The 15,702-nt window shown below is 47.6% G+C and overlaps 2 protein-coding genes across 2 annotated transcripts; one reads left to right on the top strand and one right to left on the bottom strand.

The window, feature by feature from the left end:
* The first annotated feature begins 211 nt into the window (after positions 1-211).
* klc3 (kinesin light chain 3) lies at positions 212-7,295 on the top strand. The gene is made up of 14 exons (XM_076734705.1): positions 212-441; positions 1,389-1,637; positions 1,962-2,027; positions 2,194-2,358; positions 2,549-2,624; positions 3,055-3,200; positions 3,315-3,397; positions 3,480-3,567; positions 3,690-3,791; positions 4,097-4,270; positions 4,387-4,486; positions 4,718-4,898; positions 5,036-5,102; positions 5,454-7,295. The coding sequence occupies exons 2-14, from the start codon at positions 1,428-1,430 to the stop codon at positions 5,535-5,537; spliced, it is 1,542 nt and encodes a 513-aa protein (XP_076590820.1). The 5' UTR covers positions 212-441; positions 1,389-1,427; the 3' UTR covers positions 5,538-7,295.
* Positions 7,296-7,443: 148 nt separating this feature from the next.
* On the bottom strand, positions 7,444-15,510 carry ercc2 (excision repair cross-complementation group 2). The gene is made up of 23 exons (XM_076734703.1): positions 15,367-15,510; positions 14,199-14,298; positions 13,942-14,019; positions 13,765-13,827; positions 13,474-13,587; positions 13,246-13,362; positions 12,875-12,991; positions 12,645-12,768; positions 12,290-12,386; positions 11,901-12,034; positions 11,622-11,790; positions 11,370-11,488; positions 11,194-11,263; positions 10,847-10,916; positions 10,628-10,729; positions 10,486-10,549; positions 10,266-10,387; positions 9,923-10,015; positions 9,693-9,765; positions 9,509-9,579; positions 8,766-8,909; positions 8,472-8,615; positions 7,444-7,999 (listed from the first exon to the last, which is right to left on the bottom strand). The coding sequence occupies exons 1-23, from the start codon at positions 15,369-15,371 to the stop codon at positions 7,907-7,909; spliced, it is 2,283 nt and encodes a 760-aa protein (XP_076590818.1). The 5' UTR covers positions 15,372-15,510; the 3' UTR covers positions 7,444-7,906.
* Positions 15,511-15,702: the final 192 nt, after the last annotated feature.

The following is a 15,702-nucleotide window of genomic DNA, read 5'->3' as shown; positions in this document are numbered from 1 at the left end:
CTGAACAAAAACTGGATGTGACTCAGAAGTATCGTACAATACACGCAGACCATTCCTGGAATTTAGAAATTATTTACAATTTTTGGATTAAGTGCAAGAATGAAGCCCTTTTCACTAATGGGCATCACGTTTTACAATAAAACGCATTAATATTGCGTTTCATGTGTTTAAAGTTTTACTTTGAAGGACATAACCGGAAGTTGAAGTAGCTGTTTTGAGTGCGATGAATACGGGAGGAGCTGACAGCCGAGCAGCAGGTGAATCATTTACAGCTTCTAGTTTCCACAGTCTCACCTGTTCACCGTGAAATAAACAGACAGAAACGCTGAGCGGAAATGTTCCGCCGTAAATGACCGTTTCCGGTTTCCAAATAAAAACAATAACATTCGCTGCGAGTGGACAAACAGACGCAGCCACGCCGCCGGAGCCGGGACTTAGCAGGTAGGCTATAAATAACTTTTTGTGGATGTGAGATGAAGCCTGCGTGTTTGTCCGTGTGTTTACATCGAGTTAGAAGATTCCCCTCCGCATGGAAACCACCTGTGTGCTGCAGCCGCGGATGTTTTCACCTGAACTGACGCAGACGTGTCTTCACTGAACCTGCCGAGACGTTCGCGTTACATTGAAATTTGCATAAAAGTCCATTTTTTCCTGACGTGAGAAAACTGAGGCCTGCTGCGCCGCCCAGAGGCTGAGAGGTCGTTTTCCTTCAGTCTGACACTTCATTTCCCCTCACAGGGTGAGAAAGAGACCAAAGCATCGTCAGTGAAGCTTCGACTGAAACACTGCGTCTGTCAGAGAAATGTTCAGCTGCACATTTGTGACAAATCCAAACCAGCAGAGTCACCGCACGCAAAGCGCTCAGGCTGCTGCTCTTAATATAACATGAAATAAGATCCCTTTATTGATCTCCACTGAGGAAATACAGAAGTTACTGATTCTACTAGTAGTATTTGTACCTCTTCTACAGGTACTGTTATTACTGTTATTATATTACTGCCAGTACAGCCCTGATTGCACGGAAGTTTGGACGCTGTGAGAAACAAATAAAACACTAACACGTTGGGAAAGTTGTGAAATGCTCCAGAAACACCTGTTTGGAACGTTCCACAGGTAAACAGGCTCATCGGTAACAGGTGAGAGGATCATGAGTGGGTATGAAAGCGAGGATGGAGCGAAGGTCATCACTTTGTGAACACATGAAGGAGATGAACACATGAACTCAGAGACACTTCAGAAAAGTGTTGTCAGTGAACACAGTTTGTTTGGAAGTGATTGAATTTAGTTTTTCACCTTTTACACATCTGTGGAGTTGGGGTTGTATTTCTACTACAAGTTCTACTAAAATGACTTCTTCTATTCATGTGGACCCTTTGTGCTGTTCCCAGGTCAGTCGTTGTGAGAGGAGGAACCTCGGAGTCGCAGCCATGTTGTCGGCGGAGGAGATTCTGTGCAGCACGCAGCAGGTGATCGCTGGGCTGGAGGCGCTGAGAGGAGAGAACCGCGGTCTGCTGGAGAGCCTGCAGGAGCCGCCGGAGAGCCAGCCGGCGCCAGAGAGTGGCAGCGTGGAGCAGGAGAAGAGCGGCATCGTCCGCCAGTTACTGGAGAGGATCGAGCTCGGGCTGAGCGAGGCACAGGTACGAGCACCAGAGCTGTGAGCGGAGGGAATGAGGGTCAAAGGTCACTGTGACCTCACAACACACGTTTTTGGCCGAAACTCAAGAATTCATAAACTAATTATGACAATTTCACACAAATGTCTCAGAGGACAAATGATGATGTTTTATCTCCAGAAGGTCAAAGGTCAGCCTCACTGTGACGTCATAACCTCGTGCAGAAACACTCCTCTGGCCGTTATTCAGCAGCGTCAGACTGTGACCATGTTTGACGTTTCATGTTTGGTTTTCACACGTCACTGTTTGAGCTCATCTTCATCGCTCTAAGTGTTGATGTCCCTCCAGGTGATGATGGCGCTGTCGGCTCATCTGGGTTCACTGGAGGCGGAGAAACAGAAGCTGCGTGCTCAGGTGAGTTTCTGCAGGAAATGTAAAAAAAAAAAAAGAGGAGAACTCTGTTTCTATTTTCCTCCCATGTCTTCCACTGTCTTTCCCTTCCTCGTTCCTTTCTCCTACATCCTATTTCCTCCTCCCTCACCCTTCCTTATCTCCTCCTCCTCCTCCTCCTCCTCCTCAGGTGCGTCGCCTCTGTCAGGAGAACCAGTGGTTGAGGGACGAGCTGGCCGGTGCTCAGCAGCGGCTGCAGGACAGGGAGCAGGAGGTGGTCACCCTGGAGGAGCAGAACAAACACCTGCAGTTCATGTCCTCCATACGCAAATACGACCAGGAGGAGCCGCAGCTGGTGAGGAGGCCGCAGGCAAACGCCGACGTGTGTGTGTGTGTGTGTGTGTGTGTGTGTTCAGGAAGTGTCTGCTGTCACTTTGGTGCTCGAGCAGGTCGCACTCAGCCTGTTTATCTCCGTAAAGCTGCAGATTGGTCTGAACTCCACCATCGTTCCATCTTTGCTCCAAAGTGTTTGTTTCTCACTTCAGGACGACAAAGACACCTCCTCCACCAAGGAGTCTCTGGATGATCTCTTTCCCACTGAGGATGAGGAGCAGTCACAGAGTAAGGCTGTGCTGTGTGAATGTATTTATTTACATGTGAATTTATTCCAAACGCGTTCTTTAACGGCGGCGTGCAGCTGATGAACAGAACGTATTCACACTGCGGACCAGATCTTCACTCATAGATAATCTGAGTGTTTCTGCTGCTCGTGACTTCGAGTCATGACTCTTCACACACAGAGAAGACATTTCAAGCTCTGATGTCAGATTTTAGCGTCTACCATCACATGCAGTGATAATGAGTTTGTGTCCTGTGAGGGAGAATCAGCTTCAGGCGAGAACATGGAGGGTCTGTTCCGAGTGGAACACGATGTCTTATCTGTCAGCACAGAGATGAAGCGCTGACGAAGCTTTGAAACAGAACGTGAGCCTGTTTCACTGAACGGATCTGATTTCACTCACGTTAATGACTCGTCTGTGTTGGTGCTCAGTGTCTCAGCCTCATCACAGCAGCGCAGCAGCTGCAGCTCAGCAGGGCGGCTACGAGATTCCCGCCCGCCTTCGAACGCTCCACAACCTGGTCATCCAGTACGCGTCGCAGGGACGGTACGAGGTCGCCGTACCGCTCTGCAAACAGGTGAGGGGAGTGTCGCCCCCCCCCCCCCCCCCCGGAGAGATGTCAATGCCCCAAAATCCAGCTCCAGTTTTTGTACAGATTAAACGGCTCCTGATTAAAATAACATCTCAACAGGCTTTGGAAGACCTGGAGAAGTCCTCAGGCCACACCCACCCAGATGTGGCCACCATGCTGAATATACTGGCGCTGGTGTACAGGTGAGGCCAGTCACAAAGGCAACATATCAACACCACATGAAACATTATTCTTTGAAGTTTCATCTGAGGTTTTCCTCCACAGAGACCAGAACAAATACAAAGAGGCAGCCAACCTGCTGAACGACGCGCTGGCCATCAGGGAGAAGACTCTCGGAATGGACCATCCGGCTGTGAGTCACCTCCTTTTCATCGAAAGCTTTGAACTTTGAGCCGTGTTGTTGCTGCCGCCCGCCTGGTACATACAGGATCACATTGTGTACATTGTGTGTGTGTGTTGTGTGTGTTTGCACAGGTGGCAGCGACGCTCAACAACCTGGCGGTGCTTTATGGGAAAAGAGGAAAATACAAGGAGGCAGAGCCGCTGTGTAAAAGAGCTCTGGAGATCAGAGAGAAAGTGAGGAAACACACATTTCCAACACTTCTGAGGACCTCCAGGGTTCATACAGGTCACTGTTGTTACTGCGACACAGCAAACCTCAACACTGAGTCCCTAATTCAGTTTAAAGACTGTGAGTTTAATTTAATAAATCCTGAATAAAACCCCTCTGAAAGGAGGGAAAACGATTAAAGTCATTCATTCCAGCCCTTTTTCTGCCTACCAGGTATTTCTACTGTTGATTTTGCTCGTTCTCAGCTCCTGTCATCCTTACAGAAAGACTGCTGTCGTGCTCACTGTGTCGTGTCTGAACGCCCCCTCAGGTTCTGGGCACAGACCACCCAGACGTGGCCAAGCAGCTGAACAACCTGGCTCTGCTGTGTCAGAACCAGGGGAAGTACCAGGAGGTGGAGCAGTACTACGAGCGCGCTCTGCACATCTACCAGAGCAAGCTGGGACCAGACGACGCCAACGTGGCCAAGACCAAGAACAACCTGGTGAGAGGAAGCCGAGACGTGCGGAGTCTCCAAACTGAAAAGGGTGAATTAGAAAACAGCTGTGATGGATCACGTGTGCTTTGCTTTCCTCAAACCTTCTTTCTGCGCTGTCTCAGGCGTCCTGCTACCTGAAGCAGGGGAAATACCGACAGGCTGAAGCTCTTTATAAAGAGATCCTGACCAGAGCGCACGAAAAGGAGTTCGGATCTGTGGAAGGTAAAACAGCCGCTGATACCTTCATTACAGGTCTGCCGCCACATGCTGTGTCTTCTTACTGTTTCATTTAAGAGTCTTCTTTTTTCTTCATTATGAAGACATTTACAATGAGTGCACGACCTCCATACCTGTGTCCTCTGAACCAGTTCTGGTCTGCAGACTGTGGTTCAGTGCTGGGATGTTCTGAGAGGCAGCTTGTTTTGTCATTCTGTCCGTCTGTCCGTCCTCCAGGCGACGGACGGCCCAGCTGGTCCGGTGCCGAGGACGGCGGCTCGGGACAGGACGGACTCAGCACCCTGAAGCGCAGCGGCTCCTTCACCAAACTCAGAGAGTCGATACGGAGAAGCAGCGAGAAACTGGTCCGCAAGCTGAGAGGAGTCGGAATGGAGGAAACAACCCAAAGGAATGCTGGGTAATATTCTGCCACTGAGGGTCTAACTGGAGCTGAAACCAGATCCCTGCTAATGGAAACTGCAAAAAATCTTCATTTTTTTATGTAAAACCTTCACAAAGACCAGGAGTTCAGTCTGATTTCTGTCCTGTCCTCAGGATGAAGAGGGCGAACTCTCTGAATGTGCTGAACGTTGGAGCCAGAGAGAGTGAGGACGGCGTCCAGGTGAGGACACTGATGACGCGTCAGTCATTTATTCAGAGCTGAACTCTTAAAGGTGTATGTTTTCTTCCCAGCAGCACCGTTTACATTCATACTGTGGACTGTTGTCAAAGACACGACTACAAATATTAGTGATTACGAGTGTGGAGCTGAATGTTGGCGTTACTCAACAAGGCGACCAAATAATCAATTTTATAAAGAAACCAAATGTTGGTTTTGTCGTGCTGCCTCAGTCCCACAGTTACATCCTGACACTGACACGTCGTCAGTGAGCGAAGCAGCTTTACCTTCAGCTGTATCATCCAATCACAGGCCTCTGACGCTTTAACCTCCGCTGTGTGTTTGTTTCCTCAGCCGAGCCGTCTGACGGACGCTCGAGGCCTGAGCTCCAGCACACAGAGCCTGACGAGACGAGGGTCGGTCGGTGGGACCAGCTAACGCACACGCACACACACACACACACACACACACACACACACACACACACACACACACTGCTCTGTCCGTAGAGTCCTCTCAAGGAAAACTGAGACTTTGTCAAAACTTTGTGACTCACCCTCATTTGAAAAAGTAGTAAAGTGATATTTTGTGTTTTGTGAACCTTTGAGGAAACGTCACAGCTGCTTCATGGAGACACGTGTCTCCGGTGAAGACACCTGGTGAAGACACCTGGTGAAGACACCTGTCTCCATGAAGTGATGAGAAAGGTGTGGTTCACACATCGACGTTGCACTAGAACGTTTCCTTCCTGTTTGCTTGAATTGATCATTCCTTCCTGGACTCACCTCCAGTGTCCTGATTACAGAGTTAACTGTTAACTTCTACTGACAGCGTTTAAGAAAACCAAGTTTTCACGACTGTTGTGACGTTAAATTAAGCCGACCTCGTCATTAGCAGGCTAACAAACATTCATCTGTCTTACATTAATGTTACATTGACTGTGAGGCGTCTCCTCATGCTGACGTGCCCTCTGCAGGCACATTTCTGTTAAACACTGGAGTTATTTAAGGTTTTATGTCTGTGGAGATGAAGCAGGCACACGGATGTCAACTTATTTAAAATGTAAATGTTACATTTGGTTTACGAGGGAGACGTTCAGGACGTTATTTTATGTGTTTTGCCTTTTAAATGTTTGAGTCACTGATTTTATGTTCATGTTGTCAAAGCTTCGAGAAACACAGACGTGTTGACTTGAGCTGTTTTACAGTTTGTAATTACAGTTTGATGAGAAGAAGGACCAACTCTGTAAACTCAAATCCAAAATGTGACGTGGACCATTTGGAAACAGGCGACAGCAGCTCGACAACAGAAACGTCTGAAGTTAAAGATATTTTTATGTACTGTTTCCTTTAACGGTGGAGAATCAATCAGTTATTGATTATTAACGTCACAGTTTCAATATTCAACAGTTGTGTATTTATTGCATTGTGAGTTTTTGAAGAGAATAGTTTGAAGCTGTCTGGACACCAAACGTTGTTGTTGTTGTTGTTGTTGTTGTGCCTGAGTCAATGTCGTTCTGATGACTTTCAGCCAGCCTGGACTGATCTCAGAGTTGTACCACTTCCTCCCAGCCGCCCTGTGCAGGCGTGGGCACAGGACGGTCACGTTCTACCACAGACTGAACAAAGAGGCGAAATTTAGACAAATGTGTGTTAAACATCGACGCAAAGAGCCAAAAGCAGCTTTACAAAGTCAGAGGCGTCTGAGCCGACCGACATCTTCTAACTTCACATCTACGCTTATTCACTGAAATGCCTGAAATCAACGACTCGCTGTTAGGAATAGTTTTGTTTACTCTGTTACTTCAGACTCAAAGACTCGAAACTTCCTGTTTGTTGATGCAGCAGACAGAGTTTAAAACGACTCAAATAAATGTGACGCTAAGAAATCCTGAATCCCCGAAAACGACCATTTTATTCCACCAACGTCCTCTTTGGACTCACTTCCATGTTTTTTTTTGTGTTTATCCTGTTTTTTTTTTTTTTTTTTTCATGATGGAGAACGACTGATTGTACATTTCCTGTGGTAGAAGGTCGCTGCTGTTCGTGTTAAGGGCTGAAATGTTAGTAACTGTAGAAAGTGCAGTTTGTTCATGTAGGAGCTGGAGGATTCGTCTCCTCTGACGCTGTTTATTCTGCTAAATATGAATGTTTGTATTTTATATTTGAGCTGAAATAAATAACAATAAGACTTTAACGTCCTTTTTGTGTGTGTTTGCTTTGACGTGTGTGTGTCGTGGCTCTAAAGGTTAGATTTCCTTTTGTATGATGTGTTTTATTTTTTAAGTTCAGGTATTTGTCAGGGATGGAGAGCACTCTGAAAGAAATTCAACACAAATAAACTGTTAAATACAAACATTTATATTCCACCTTCCTGGTTGAACAACAGACACAGAAATATAAAACGACTGTCCAGCTGCAGAGGAAACCATCAGTCCTGCCTGTGTGACAGACAGTCGATGCAACACGTCGACCTGCCAAACGTTTGGACCAGCTCCGCAAAAACTGCCAAATCCCGAATTTGTTTGACGTGTCTGAATCTGATGGGATGAAAAACTGAACTTTTGTGCCTTTTATGAGGCTCAAACTGGCCGATATCCAGTCAGAAATCCTTACTGGAACCAGAGCCGGGCCGACGTGAGACTGAAATCCTTTTCAATCCACGGAAAACAAACTGCTTCATATGAGAAATTCAGTTTCAAATAAACTAAGTTACATCTGCTGTTTGTCGTCCTGACTGTCACAGTAATGGCGTCATCGTAACGCCGTCACGGGCGTGGTGGCGACATTACGCAGTGTACGTCACCTTCAGGTCTGATGAGCAATCTGAGTGATTTTCTGCAGCATCTCCTCCGACTCCAGCTGCTCCAGAGTCAGCAGAGACAGACCCAACTGGTCCTCCTGCAGACAGACAGACAGACAGACAGACAGGCTATCAGACAGGTAAACAGATGCTGAGTACAGTCGTCACAGACCGCTGACGGTCTGAGGATCTCTGGTTAATCCTCCTGTTCACTGTGCAGCTTCAAATCAAACAGATGAAGGTGAGAAGTTGCTCCAAAACCTCAAATGACTCGAAAACAGACGTGGTTTTATGTGACAGTGAGTAAAAGTACGTCTGAAACGACCGTTTCATATCAAACTTCCTCACTATTCTCTTCATTTGATCTCACCCAGAAGCTCAAAAGCCTGAATGTTCATGTAAGACGTGAGACTCAATGCCTGTGATGACAGTAACTTCATGTCCTTTCTGGACTTTTTGATCATGAAATATTTCTTCTGTGATCGAAAGAAAACTGTCGACTAAATATGCTGAAAAACAACACTTTGAAGGACCTTTAAGCTTTTATATACTTGGCAGGTGTGAGCGTACCTGTCTGAAAGGCTGAGCCATCTGCCGCAGGAAGTGCTTGGACAGCTGGATGGCCTCGTCCACGGTGAGGTTCAGACTGCCGTCATTGATGTGCTCCTGAATCCAGCGAGGAAGTTTCCCACGTTTGTCCGCTCGGGCATAACGCTGAGGACAGGAGACACATGGTGGAATCAGAAGACTGGCTGTGCTGGAACCTCCCAGCAGTGAAGGTGAGGCGGAGGAATCGTGTTGTTTAGAGGCCAGCTGTTCTATGGCAGGAGCATCATTCAGACTGTCTGGAAGCATCACACACACCTTGTCAGCAAAAATCATGAGTCCGTAGTCGGTCTTTCCTCTGATGGCTCGGCCCACGCACTGAGCCGCGTGACGCATGGCGTCGAACGTCAGAAAGTCATTCTCTCTGATCTGAAAGTGATCCCGAAGGTACTCCAGACGAGCCTGAGACGTGTGAGCCAGGAGGGAAAAATACAGCCATGAGCAGAGCGCTGACACTAAAACTGAGCAGTCAGAGTGAGGAGGAGACAAAGAAGACGAAGGAGGCGTGAGATTTATGAACATGAAGAAGAAGAAGAAGATTCATGAGAACGTCTGTGCTCGTCTAGGGTCTGCTCAGAGACAGATATGGAACAAAAGACTGTTCCTCCAATCAGTAATCACATCTTAGATGAATTAAATGAAATCAGCTTCACAGTCAAACATATTATTCATGTTGTTAATTCAATAATCCTACATCATCACTGATTCATGGCCTTGTTGACTAAGTGTCCCTAATAAACTGGCAGCTGAGTGTGTGTTCAGTGTGTTTGGTCCATGTTGGTCTTTGTTGTCTCTCGTGTTTCAGACCTGTGCTGTGGCTGAGAGTGAAGACGTTTTCTGTCTGAAATCATTCACTCATTCACTTCTCTTCAGTGTATTCTGCAGTGAGCAGCACACTGACGTCACGGCCCTCCTCTGTGGGGTGTCACAGGCCGTGACGTTCGCACAGACTCCAGGCAGATGTGGTGCGTTTCGTGGTGAGAGTGAGTTCTGCTTCTGACCTTCAGGATGCGGCTCTGCGTGTAAACATAAGGCACCCCGAACATGATGACCGCTCGGCCGAAGTGATGCACTGAACACAAAACACAACACGATTCAGTCATCACGCTGAAAACTGAACACGCCCACACACACCTGACCTCCCCACAGGAGGCGTCAGTCACCTGCAGCATCACCATCACTCACCGAAATCTATTCCTTCGGAGACCTTCCCTCTGGCCACAGAGAGGAGGATGGCTCCTCTGCCGTTCTCACAAGCCTGAGGAGCAGAGACACAGAGGTCAGAGGTCAAACGTGTGGGAGATAAAATACGACCGCGAGTTTGTTCGTACTGTCCTGCTAATGCTAACAAAACAATCACAGGCGTTAAGCACCACAGCAGCTCTGATGGTCAAAATCATCCAATCATCTCTGACCTCCTGGTACTTCTCCAACGCCATGCTGGTCTCTGCAGCGTCTGGAGTCTCGATGAAGATCAGCTTGTTTCTCTGGATGTTCTCCAGGATTCCCTGCAAACAAATAGAAACACAAAACACACACACACACACAACTGTGAGCTGAGACTCGTTCATGTACAGAGAGATAAAAATATAAAGAAACATACTGTAAGAATGAAAGAACAAATGATCGCTGACATGTTTTCTATCCTGTTTCCACGATGTCAGATAATGATTAGTAGTAGTAGTAGTGCGTGTGTGTGTGTGTGTGTGTGCGTGTGTGTGTGTGCGCGTGTGTGTGTGTGTGTGTCCACACTCTGACCTGTTCGTACCACGACGCCACGATGTTCTCCATGTAGACGTAGCTGGTGAAAAAGGCCACGATGCCGTCGGGAACGATGGCAGACATCTCGAGGAGGAGGTTTCCATAATTCCGAATCACAGCTGGAAACAAAAAAAAGGGAAAAGACGTCCTGATGAAGAACCAGAGAAACGTACACGTCACATTCACACATTCATGTGCTCATAAACAAACGACTGACCGAAGTCTTCTCTGGTCTCAAACTTGGAGCTCAGCGCCACCTGATCGTTCCCCCGACCAACAATCTGTGGAGGAGAGAGACGAAGCTCGATGAGATGACCGGTGTCTGCACGCCATGAAGGACGTGTGTCTGACTTACACACCAGAGGACAGAGGCAGGTCCGCGCCAGCGTCATGGTGAACGACGCCATGGTAACCGGGCGGAAGTCGAGGATTCTGGGATAGATGTCGAGCGGGGAGAGAGTCTGAGGAGGTCGAACAGAAGGAGGTGTGAAGGAAAGCTCACAGAGAAATAAAGCAGCACAAAGGAGACATGAACGCCACGAGGCAAAAGAAGACAGAGACGGCGGTGACGGACTCACCCCCGAGGTGATGATGACTGACTGAAACCTCTGAAAGACGGGTTTGATGGCGATAGACGGGTCCATGCAGCTGAGAGACGAACAGAGACAAACAAAGATCAGAACAGTCACTGATTTCATCTCACAGGCTTCGTCCTGCAGCCGCTGTGACCTGCGATCAGCTGTCAGAGCTCTGACCCCACACGAACGTCTCACAGCTGCTCGTCGAGGCTCGCCAGGCTTTGCAGCTGAAATCTGTTCCGGCAGAAATGTTTGTGAAGCCTTTGGTCCTGTGCTGAAGGCTCTGCTGCTGATCAAACATCTCAGAGCGACGTTTAAGGTTAAAGGTTTTGCTGTGTCTCCCCCACCTGAAGTGCAGCACGGGGTTGGCGATGGTGGGAGTTCTGTCTTCAAAGGGCTCGATGATGATGGTGAAACCTGCAGACAGAGAGAGGAAGATGAAGCTCAGATAAAACGAGGCAGACTTCTGACTGAACAGCGTGTGCTTCAGGTGTGCTTCAGGTGTGCACGGGTGCTTTGGGACCTTGGCTGTAGGTGCTGACCAGGGTGGCAAAGTTAGAGATGAGCGTAACAGCAGAGAAATCTGCGATGTCAGCAATCTCCAGAGTCCGGAGTAACGACTGTAAGCGCTCGGCACAAAACCTGGAGACACAGAGGGGAGGGTCAAAGGTCAAGGAGAGAAGATGTGAAAAGAGGAAATGACGTCACAGGGAAAGTGAGACACTGAGCACATGATCAAGGCCACGTCCCCGACTAAAGCCTCAGACTCACTGACCTGAGAGGCTTGCGGTCGATGCAGACTTTGTCGAAGATGTCTTTGAGGAACTGCGGCGTGCTCTCCTGCACCACATGCTGGACCCTCAGACGGGACTTCAGATACTCCAGGAAACGTCTCAGGAAACCGACAAAGTGCTCTGCCGTGCGAATGGTCCCGGGGACGGCCTCTGAGAGGAGACGTCACACAAACACAGACGTCTTCACACTTTCTGAAGACTCAGTTTTTTTTAAGCTGAACTATCTAAAGGATGAAGATGAGTCCTGCTGTTGGCCACACCTTGAAGAATTTCATCTGGTAACACAGGATTTGAGAGGTAGACGTCCGTTTCTCTGGCCACACTGGCTTCCTTCAGCCCCTCCACCAGTCGCCTGTACTCCTCCTTCAGTTTAGCAGCATCTGTCTCCTTTATCCTATCAGGAGAGGCGACAGGAAGAGGAAGCTGAAGGCGATGGAAATGACAGTAAATCACATTCACCTTATCTGATCGTTCCTCTCTTATCAAGGACGAGATTGAAATAAAAATGGTGGACACCATCATTTCTCTTTTTAACTGACAGGAAAAGACATCTCAGTCACTAAAAACTCTCTCCTGGCTCTGGAGGAGCTGAGACGCGCTCGGTGAGTTCGATGTTTCAGCCCACCGGCCGACCTCGCCAGGCTCTTACTTGTGAATGGTGTTCTGAAGTGTGTCCACGTTGTTGTGGCAGCGGTCGAGCGTTCGTCTCGTGATGTTCACACTCATGGAGTCGATACACACATTGTCTGAGGAGGAGGGGAAGGAGGGCCAATGAGGGCAACTTATCAAAACATCAGTTCAACAAGCAAACACAGGCAGCCGCTGCCACGTCTGCAGACTCCTTCCCACCACCGGCACATTTCAGCCATGGTGACGTTCCCCATGAACAACGTGAAGCTAACAGTTTAGCCTAATCAGCCAAATTCGATCAGAATGACAAAACTCTTCTCAGAATCATTTACACATGATGAATCCACCTGATTGCACTCAGGTCACGTCCTCACCGATATTATGAGCCTCATCAAACACCACGACGGACTTCTTGGCCAGCTCTTTGGACACCAGGTCGGCTATCTTGGGGTCCAGCAGGTAATGGTAGCTGTACACCACAATGTTAGCATGAAGGATCTGAGAGGGACGAAGACAGGGAGACAAAACAGGACGAGCTCAGAGATCCGACACCAAGCTTCATGACGCAGCTTCAAACATCCGTATCGCGTATCGCGCATCGTACCGAGTAGCGTGCCAGATAGTACGGACACCAGCCTTTCCTCCTGCCGAAGTCTTTCAGGTCGTCCAGGTTGTAGATGCCAGCAGGAAGAGGCACCTGTCGGCCGACTGCATCGAACTCCTACACACACACAACAGAAGCTAGTAAATGCTGCTGAAACTGAACACCTTTGAGTTTCGGGCCGGCCGTTTGACAGAACGAGCTCTTTGAGTCACACTGAAACTGACCAACTGAACGATTACATTTGAGAAAACAGACCTAACCCAACAGAACAGCACTTTAACAGACTCTGGCATCAGAATACGACTTCACAAACTTCATCCCAAATATTCTACACCCTGGTCTGATGTGGATGTGTTCAGGCGACACCTTACCTCGTAGAAGCGACACGCGGGCAGGTTGGGGTCGCTGTGGCGTTGAGCACGAATGTACGATGCAGTCAGACTGTGACACTTCCCATCAACCTCCTTCCCGAAGCGCAGAGAGCTCACCTGGACAGAAGCAGACCGTCCTGGTTACAGCAGACAGACATTTACTTACAGACCTTTAAATGGTGCGTTCATGCGAGGTCCTGATTCGTCCTGGACAGCAGCTGTTTGTACCTCTGGGTGGATGCAGAGGTTTTTTCTGGAGGAAAGGGCCAAAGCCAGGAAGTTGTTGCTCTCTCCAGTCTGCTTGGAATAAAACTCCATCAACTTCCTGAGCTCCTCCACCACCTAATCAGACAGGGATCAAATACACGAGACGAGTTCTGATGATTTTTAACGTTGTCTGAAGTTTTTCTGAAGTGTTCTACAGTTTGATTTTAACTTTGAAGCGTCTGAGCCATTTATGTCCTTTAATGACACCTTTCATCTTCACCTTTCTTGTGACTTTATTCGACACTGACTCACCTTCTCGATCTCAGGAACCGTTCTGGAGCAGTAGATTAGTTTGGTCACTTCCAAAGGAAACATCTGAGAGAGAGAGACCTCCACATATTAATGTGTTCATAGATGTTGGCTGATGAGGGGCCACAGTGGCCCAAAAACACAAGACGTCACACGAACACACACAAAACATAAACTCACCCTTTGGTAGGCGACAATGAGAGACAGCAGAGAGATGGTCTTCCCTGTTCCTGACGGCATCTCCAGGACTCCATGACCCTGATCAAAGCGCACACACACAGTTACTTCTAGTCTGAGTGAACGCAGCATCTGTATTAACGTGTACATGATATCATTCTTAGGTTTGACAGGGTTATGGTCGCCTGCTCAGCCACAACACTGTTTTAATCCCACTGAACATCCTGTACAAGAAACTGAGACACATCAACGCCGCCCACCTTAGCATCCAGCGTCCTCTTCAGCTCCAGCATGTAGGAGTACTGCTCAGGATATATGTAGTCATACGGAAAATACACCAGCAGACCGTCGATGTTGAGCCTGGAATCAGACAGCAGTGACTTCACACGATTCCCTGATTGTCGACCCCAACGCGGGACTATCCCCGGTCGGCACTCTCCCGCTAGCCAGACTATCGAGCCCACCGACATATAACGGAGCTAGTTATCTTTTTTTATGTTAGTTTTTTGTTACGTACAAGTGTATTTGACATATAATTAGTGACATATTGTTTCAAATACACCTACAGTATGACCATTAGCCTATGAATTGACTTTGTCGTTACGTTTTAACAAGTGGTGGATAAATCCTCTTTCCGTTTCCGGTCAGTTAACGTCACATCACAGATACTCTTGAGTTCGCCATGCCTCTGGTTTGGTAGTACGATGTACTGTATCCTTCGTTCAGTATCTGTGGTAGTAGTTGTAGTAGTAGTAGTAGTCGTCCTGTTACTGGCATTACTGCCGCTTTTATCCAGTAGTGTTATTCTTACTGGAGTGGTGTGTTAAGAAATAATACGTGTGCCAATACATAATATATGCTATAAATGACACGAATACGTGAAATATAATCAGGGGACAGTGTATATATATGATAACCAATACATAATATATGCTAAAAATGACACGAATACGTGAAATATAATCAGGGGACAGTGTATATATATGATAATACGTGAAATATAATCCGGCGGGATAGATCGTCTAAACCACCTGGGGCTACGCGTCCGTGAGCGAACTCAGTTGGGAGTCGCCGTCTGTCACCCCTTCACACAGGCTGCGCGTTCACAGCAGAGGCTACCTGTTCCTATTAGCAATGATGCTAACTTCGTGTAGCAGCTACATCGCTACAAAGTGGACATGCTGAACGAAGCGTGTGTAGCTAAGCTAACGTGGACACCCCACAGCAAATTACACCAACACACAGACGAACAATTGTCTTTTTAAGGATGAGCTGCATGAACTGCAGTGCCGCCGTTAATGTTACCTTAGCTAACTTATCTCAGCTAGCATGGGTACTGTTACACTCAATGCAAACAAGCTAGCACGAACAACACACAATGCCTGCATGAGCAGTTTATTTCCTGTCTGTGTTGATAAAATCACTTACTTCATTTTGTAAAACGTGTAGCAGCCGTTCCGCTTATCTGTCAGTCACTTTTGCTCCTTTAGAAATAACCATTGATAACTTTGGTGTCGTGTAACAACACCAAACACACTGCAAACGCTTCTTCTTCTCCTTCTGATTTCTGGCAGTTTACGGTCGCTGTCATGCGCATTACCGCCTTCCGTGGTGTGAATAATTGATTACTTGACTCATTTCTACAGATAAACCTGTAGCGTGGACTTGAATAACTACCTTTTTTTTATCACTTAGCGGTTGACACGGATCGTCTTCTTCGATCATAATATTCTCAATCACAGCGCGTATATTCACACCATTGCC

The sequence above is a fragment of the Chaetodon auriga genome, chromosome 7 (assembly GCF_051107435.1).
Source record: "Chaetodon auriga isolate fChaAug3 chromosome 7, fChaAug3.hap1, whole genome shotgun sequence".
In the NCBI taxonomy this organism is placed as follows: domain Eukaryota; kingdom Metazoa; phylum Chordata; class Actinopteri; order Chaetodontiformes; family Chaetodontidae; genus Chaetodon; species Chaetodon auriga.
The sequence above is the reverse complement of the archived record's forward strand: the minus strand, read 5'-3'. Positions and strand labels throughout refer to the sequence as shown.